General features: G+C 42.0%; 1 protein-coding gene across 1 annotated transcript; it reads right to left on the bottom strand.

Annotated features, from left to right (window-relative positions):
- Positions 1 to 4,036: 4,036 nt before the first annotated feature.
- LSM5 (LSM5 homolog, U6 small nuclear RNA and mRNA degradation associated) lies at positions 4,037 to 7,864 on the bottom strand. Its single transcript, XM_037386750.1, has 5 exons — positions 7,733 to 7,864; positions 7,089 to 7,184; positions 6,840 to 6,867; positions 6,119 to 6,191; positions 4,037 to 4,324 (listed from the first exon to the last, which is right to left on the bottom strand). The coding sequence occupies exons 1-5, from the start codon at positions 7,776 to 7,778 to the stop codon at positions 4,292 to 4,294; spliced, it is 276 nt and encodes a 91-aa protein (XP_037242647.1). The 5' UTR covers positions 7,779 to 7,864; the 3' UTR covers positions 4,037 to 4,291.
- Positions 7,865 to 8,084: the final 220 nt, after the last annotated feature.

Consider the following 8,084-nt stretch of genomic DNA (forward strand, 5'->3'; position numbering starts at 1 on the left):
TTTAAAGACTATCGAGGATCTATAAAATAAAACAGATACATTTACCTAGTAATGTAGGAAACTATAGACAAACTTTAGGATGCGACCAAAGGTGCAGAAGATAGGCTAATGTAGAAAAATTAAGAGAGTTCTATGGAAAAACAAGTGAGCAGCCCACAACATTGGAAGACAGCAGAGCTTTTAGCCGCACTTCCCCACCTTTTTTTTTTTTTTAAAGCAATAACTTTTCCATTGTGAAACATAGGGATGTAGTGGAGGTCAAAAGTTTAAATGAGTTTAAGGGAGGATCAGATGAATTCTAAGAAATGTGCCAACACTGCTGCTATAGAAAGGATCTGCATCACTTTGAAATGCAAACAGCTAGTTTGCTAATAACACATATTACCCACTAAATTTGTATTTTACCCTGTTGTATAGTTACTGATGTTGAAAAGAGTCACTGTCATGCAAGACATACAACTTTCAGCACTTTGTGCTTTGAGAAGACCATGGCCCATCAGCTCATGGCCATGAAGTCTCACAACTTGCACATTTCAGTTGGATGCCAAGAAGTTCTGAGGTGGACTGCTGATGGTATTCCACAGTCACAGCTGATGGAGGGAGCATATGATAAAACTTTACTTACTTGCCTTTAACCAATGCTCCAAATATTTTAAAATAATTCTTCAAGGAGGTTACAAGTTTGATTACCCTTCGTACAAAAGCCCCCTTCCAATGTAGATTTCTGTTCTCAGATTTAATGCACGAGCAGAAATCGAACATGCATAACCACTGAAACCAGTACAAACTGTTAAATGAACTTTAGCAGCATCAGAAATCGTCCTCAGGTATCTTTCACAAAGCAAATGTTTCATTCTTTAAAATTCTCACTCCAAGTCACACACATTCTTCCTGATGATGCTACGCAACTTACTCTTTTAAAAATCACCATCCTAACTATGTACTTGACACAGGTCTTCCCCTTTTTAAAGCCTGATGATAGGAGAAAGCTGGAAGTACTACAAAACCACACAGACTTGCTTGTTCTTGCCAAAGAGAAAAAGATTAAGCCTTATTGAAAAATAAGGCTATTGCCTATCTTTAAGTATCCATAAAGCTACAAACATGAACATTTGATGGGTTGTTAGCATCAATATTTGAACACAGGCATGCAAAATGTCCTTCAATTGAATTCCAAACTCTAGGAATTAATTGCTGGGCAACTCCCTGAGGATAAAACATCTATTAAAAGCCAGCAGTAAGCCAGAAATCTCTTTCTGTTTCATATGGTAAAAAACCATAGTGAATCCTGAAAAAGGGAACAGATACTAGGCAGGGAAAGCCTACACCAGGGGTCCTCAAACTTTTTAACCAGGGGGCCGGTGCGTAGATGAAGTGGCAGGCAGCCATCTGTGCTGCTTGGTTTCCCCCCCAGCCCCCAGCAGGGGGGTCTGTAAATACCGGGAGCTGGACTGAGGACCCTGGGGGGCCATATCTGGTCCACGGACGTAGTTTGAGGACCCCTGGCCTATATAGTTACAGGACAAGTAATAAAACATGAAGTATTTTTAGTTCTTTAAATTTAATTTTATCAGAGTAGCTAGACAAACATGGAAACATTTGCCAAACAGTAATACTTGGGTCACTTTAAAACCTCGATAACACTGAAATACAGGTCAGCAAAAACCAAGGATGTGGGAAGGGCACTTTAGGTTTTACTGTGGTCATACACAGTCACACACACAGGTACCTATACTTTATCTACACTTGCCAACTCCCACTGAGCTATCATCACTATGTCTGCAACTAAACTGAGACAGTAGGCAGAAGAGAACCATGTCCATACTAGGACAGTTAGCCATGTAGTAAAACTAAAGTTCACTGTAACCTGTGCCATCTTAAATCCAAACAAACAAAAACCTGAAAGGAAACCATCACTGTATGTGTCATCAGCATGAAGTTATTTTAATCTGCTGACTACCCTCCTCTAAACTTTCAGCATCATTAACTTTTACACATTTATAAAGCCTAAGGTTATTCTTTTAAATTACGTAATCATAGTGGCACCCGTAGCATTCCTGAGAACACCACAGTGCCCACAGCTTCCTACACGACAGTGCAGTAGGACTAAGCACTACATTTCTTAGCGAGGAAAACCAACCACCACCACCACTCACTCGATTCAAAAGCTTATTACCTTCACTTCTGAAGCAACAGACTACAGGACTATTGAACACAAAGCAAACCAGACCTGTCCAGAACACTTTGCATTCTCAGCTGGAAATGAAAAATCTTTCCTTTCATATTATAAAGGATTAACAGCATTTGGAGCTACAGAAACTGTGTTAAAGTTGGCATCTGCCAACCCCCAAGTCATGAATTAAAATGTCTCCCTAAAATGTAAGTCTTTGCACTTCCTCTGGAGGAAGTGGAAAAGAAAATACACACAACCAGTGAAGGAGAAAGTGAGGCAGTATCAAGGTAGTTTTTTTCCAGATATGATAAAATCCTGAGAGAACAAGATGTTTATTCTCTCAGAATAAAAATCCAAAATCAAACCAACGAGTTTACCTTTCCTTTTGAAAAGTTACTTTTGAGTCAAGATTTGTTCTTTTCCTCTGCCAAGCATGAAACCTCTTCTCAGTTTAAGACTGTTTTCAAAATACTGAGTGAAGTAGAAATTAAGTCCACACACTGGAAGATGTACAGAATCTTATCCAAAAAACCTCCAACACACTAGTACTGCACTGGCTAGAAGTCTCTTAAAAGCGTTCTGATGAAAAAACTCAACATACTTCTAGGAAATAAGTGTCTGGGGCCAAAACCAACAGATGATGTTCCAATCAAACATAAGGCAAAAAAATATATTTTTTTAAATTGATACATTAAAAAAGCTGGAGGAAATGGGGACAGGAATGAAAAACCATTCAGGGAGTCAACGGTATAGATTGTCACCATACAATCTAAACATTACAATGGCAGATCATATATTCAGAACAAGTGAGTCAAAAGTAGCACACTCCCTGGGAAAGAGGGAGTCTCTTTCCCCTTTACCAGGCTAATGCAAGAGGTTCATACTGCATTTCCAGCTCAGATCCAGCGAGCAGAAGGCAGCTTTTCTGCCAGATAAAGCAGGCAAAAGGATCTAGTACAGCAACTTCCTTGCAGTCTCTTGCTCCTGAGCCCCCTTCAACTCTTCTTTCTTCTGGTGACGGGAAGGCAACGGACGTTGTCTCTGAGCCCATACTGCACCCTGCTTGTCTACACAAACAGCAGGCACCCTTGATTCCTCTCCAAAAACATTTACACACAGAATTCAGTTAAGTAGTGTATTACGGAAGCATAAGCTGCAGTGGACATTATTTAGAATGAGGGTTTTTTTGCTCATCATGACAAAGTAAAACCAGGAATTCCTGACTTTATAGAAATTCTCCTTTAGGAGTAGCTGTTCCCAACATCTGCCAAGCTTTTATATCACACGAGAACAGATGCAGCCACAAGAGTGTTTACTCTAAAATGACTAAACTGTGCAAGCAGGCACGGGCAGCGCCTAAGTTAAGCAAGTATACACAGCACCACTCAGTGGTGAAAGCAGAACAGCAGAGTCCACCGACACCAATGAGAAGCTCTAAGACCAGCCTGGTTTTTCGGGGCTTTTTTGTTTGTTTGTTTGTTTTTGTTTTTTAAATCTGAACACAAACTAGATCTGTCTGTCTGTCCTCACCTGCCAAATACCATTACAGTGCCTTTACTATACCCAGAGAGCTGCACCTCAAGGGCAGCAGAACCAAAGGCTGCTGAGCATTGGATGCATATATGGTTCCTAGTGATGCAACCTGGAGCACTGTTTAAAGGAGTGATCCAGCTTTAGTATCTGCCTGTATTCCAAAAGAACAGCAGCCTCTTGGCTCATGACTTGTGTTCTATGTAGACTTGGGCCATGAACAAATGCAACAGATACGGGAAGACTGCCAAGAACTGAAATATAACTATCATTTTTCCATTCCATCAAACAAAACTAACTAACTTGTGCAATTACATAACAGAACACAGTAACTAACAAACAGAAAGCCTTTTATTCAGAACAGATCTTCCATCTTTACAAGAAAGGCATTATTTCAACTTACAAAGTTAGCACCTTCATTAGCAATGTACCTTTCCTAAAGAGGAAATCCATGTCTCTTACCAAATGCCAATTGCAAGAGTGTGTAAACAAAACAACCCACACCAAACCCACCCACACCCACATCCCCACAGCTCTACTATATACATATACATAACACATGTCTTCATAGATGACAACTGTATCAATTTATACTTCAGGTCCTTCCCCTCCAGGAACCAGCTATAAAAGAAGAGGATAATTTTGCATTAGTGCCATACATTTGATTTCTACAAACCCATACTTGACAGTGCTTTACAACATTTTAGCACATGGAGAGCTCACGGTAGACCACCAAAGTGGGTTTTAGATTCAATATTATCTTCCTTTCCCAACAGAGGAAGTCAGTTACTGCCAGAGAAGCACATGCCAAAAACAATCTCCAAAACACACAGAATGTTTAACAAAACACAAAAGTTCCTAGATAACACACATTTTGGGTTTGTCTTTGTTATTCACTTCAAGGACATGATTCTGTCTAGAAACCCTACAGCTCATTTTCAAAGGACAAAGAACATGTTTCCTTTCATGAAGAATTTCCCCAATTGCTGACTCTTCCCCAGACAGTCACTACACAGGGAAGCTGGAAAGAGGAAACCAACTTCTACTGCTAAGCAGAGCCCAAAAGCTTAATAAAGAGCCTGAACCCTTCTACAGGCAGCAAGGAGTAAGTCAGCACAGCATTTTCCTGTCAAGAAGGTAATGAACTGAGTGATAGAAAAAGACATACAAAAGGAAAAACATGAATAAGGGGGAAAAAAGCAAAGGATAACCATTCCTTTTACTGATATACTCTTAATAGTTAGCTGAGCACTTCTAAAGACAAAGCGCTTTGCTGCTTTCAGGACTGAAGTAAAAATAATTAAAAAAAAAGGTCTGAAGCATAGTCTTCCTGACATGGGGAGATATGTCCCCCAAAAAGACACAAGATCTAATATATCATCTAGGTCTTGATGAAAATTTTGCACTCTAAAGAATCACCAGCTTTGGCTTCCAGGGCAGTGTACCACCAGCTTAACTGGATAGGAGTAATTTTACCCCACATAAGATGACAGAACGTGCACTACCCCTTAAAGGGTGCAGAACAATAACCAAAGAAGAAATAGGCTTTGAAATTAGGTCAAGACAGCACTTGCTCAGACACACAGTGAGGAGGTGCAAAGCAAGTAAGGCAGGAAAATGAAGATTATTCCTCGTTCACACAGAGCCAACTTTGACTCAAGTCAATCTTCATCCTCTCTTCCCACAAAATTACAAAAGCCTTTACATAGAAAGTCCAGACTTTGTAGCCATCTCTGCAGACAAACAAAAACACTGCTGTGGGTCTGCTTCTGTGGTATTTAGCATGGTGTAGAATTCCACTTAGGGATGCATCATCACAGTATTTAATTACTGTGTCAGTAATAATCTACGTATGTCAGGACATGAAAAACTAAAAATCATATAGCACTTCTGATTTAATATAATCCAACAGACCTCCAGATTTTTTTGCAGAGCATGTAAAGGTACAGCTCTCTGGGCATCACATGGTGTCGTAACTACCAAGTAACCCTATGAGCTTGTAAGCATCCAAACTACTGCAAACACAATAATGGATGAAATGTATATGTATTCCACCTACAAACTTAAATAGGCAAACACTCATGACTTAAGACACTCTATGAACCAGCCTACAGAGTGGGTCACAAAGCCAGTGATTCGTTTGCACACCTGAAGACCAGAAAAACACTCACCAATGTAAAATTAGGGCCATGCTTTTTTTTTTTATTTAAAAAAAAAAAAACATGACATGTATTAAGGCAATAAATCACTTTTCCAGCATCATTCAAATACACATATGCCCCAGAAACTACCTGAAAGTACCTTATGTAACAGAACTGCCTCGAAAGCTCACCTTGAAGTAGCTGAACTTGATTACTCATTGATTTAAGGGTACAGAAAATGCATGCATGCATATTTTTAACAACAATGACTTACCATTGTTATATTGTTTCCATTTAGCAAAATCTGGTCTAGCTTTGTGATTCTTCTGCCCTCAGGTGTAATCTCACTGAAACAGGATCAGAAAAAGTAAGTAAGAACACAGAACCAGGGACAACGATTCCAGTTTTGATTGCAGAACTAACACAAATATCTGCATTACGATGACAATTGCTGGAACACAATGCAGCGTAACCTTGACAGAGAAATTGACCACCTGGGTAAAGAAAGCTACCTGGCAGATTAAGAAGAAGATCCACTGTATTTTTCTGCTCAGTACATAAACACAGACTCACCCTCTACATGTCAGCAATTTCTTGAACTACCACCAATAATCAAAACAGGCTTCAAATAGCAATGTGGCATGACAAAGCAATAAATACTTATCCTTAAATCCACTAAACGTTTAAATCTTTGCCTAGATCTTAAGGAAATGTAAAAGCACGCAAACTACTAGAAAGTTCAACACACAACCCATGCAAAATTAAGGATATAAACTAGGAACCTGATTATAGGTATCAGTCATGCAACAGCTACTCTAAAATGTGGCTGTCCTGAATAGGTCACCTTCCATAGTATTAAGTCCAAGATACAAACTATTCAGCTGGCAAGCATTCCAAACATTTATATAAAAACACTTTGCATATATATCTTACACAGTATTTTTCCTCAAGAAGCCAAACATGAAATGGCAAATAGAGGCAGAAATAATACTTACAATTCCGTAACATCTTCTAACACCATATCTGAAGATCCACTTTCAAGGAAAACATGGCCCAGAATTTTAAAATAAAAAATTTTAATTTTATACTTAATTGTAATTTTATCTATAAAATAAAAATATCAGAATAATACAGTTGATCCATACAAAAAGGTTCTGTCCAGTGAACCCTAGCCTCTCTAAAGCAATAAATTCATTCAGCCACCGTATAAAGCGAACGGCCTTAACATTTCCAGCAAAGGATACTGACAAAGTCATCGAATCCTAGAAGCGTTCCAACAATTTCTTTATCACTTTTCATCACAATATGAATGCGGGAACCTATGCATTTGTCCACAAGTTCTGTAAATAAAAGTTTTAAGGAAAATGGAATTCAGAAGAGATTGTTTCATAGTAGATACGTTTCCTAAACAAAAACCCTGATATTGTGACAACAAAGAAGTAATTACCACGGACACTGGTTTAAAAAACAAGAACAAACAAACAAAAAGACTAAAAATAAGAATAAAAAAAAAGGGGGGAGATAAAAGACATTTATTAAAAAAAGGTGTCCGTGCACGAATCGCTGCTGCCAGCCAGCAACGGGCTGGCCGGCCCGCGGCCCCCTCAGCCCTCGGCTCCACAGCCCCCCCGGGCCCCTCGGCCCCCCCGGCGCTTCCCGCCCGCTCACGCCGCTCTTGGCCGGCCCCGCACTCGGCCGCCGCCGCCCACCCTGCTCAAGCTTCCCGCCAAGCGGCGGCACCACCCCGAGGTGCCCGCGAACAGCCTCGCCCGCACCCCGGCCCCGCCCGGCCACAACGCGGGAGCCCCCGCGGCCCCGCACGGTCACAGCGCGGGCCCTCCCCCGCCCCGGCCCGAACACCGGAGCCCGCGGCGGCGCCGCCGCTTACCGAGCGGCAGCAGCTGGGAAGGGTTTGTGGTCGCGTTCGCCGCCATCTCGCATCCGGACCTGACCAATCGCTGCCGCCCCGCACGGCTACACAGCCTGCCGAGCAGCCCCGACGAGCCGATGGCAGAGCCGTCGCTCCGCCCCGCCCCGCCCCGCGCTCTTCCTGCCTGTATCGGCAGAGCGGTGCAGTCGTGACAGCCGCGTGCCTGCTGTTGGTCGCGTTCAGGCGCGGCCCCTTCCTCTGCTCCCGCCGCCCCAGTCAGGCAGCGCTGCCCCGGGCCGTGCCCCGGACATCACCCGCCGCTCCCATCGCCCTCCTGCAGGGACACGGACCGCGCGCGCTGCAGCCACCG

Source organism: Falco rusticolus, chromosome 4 (assembly GCF_015220075.1).
Source record: "Falco rusticolus isolate bFalRus1 chromosome 4, bFalRus1.pri, whole genome shotgun sequence".
Classification (NCBI taxonomy): Eukaryota; Metazoa; Chordata; class Aves; order Falconiformes; family Falconidae; genus Falco; species Falco rusticolus.

Coding starts and splice junctions, on each gene's coding strand:
- LSM5 (XM_037386750.1), bottom strand. CDS start 7,778: ATGGCGGCGAACGCGACCACAAACCCTTCCCAGCTGCTGCCGCTCG. Junction 6,868..7,088: donor AGGATTCGATGACTTTGTCA/GTATCCTTTGCT, acceptor GTGGATCTTCAG/ATATGGTGTTAGAAGATGTT. Junction 4,325..6,118: donor ATGGAAACAATATAACAATG/GTAAGTCATTGT, acceptor CTTCTTTTATAG/CTGGTTCCTGGAGGGGAAGG.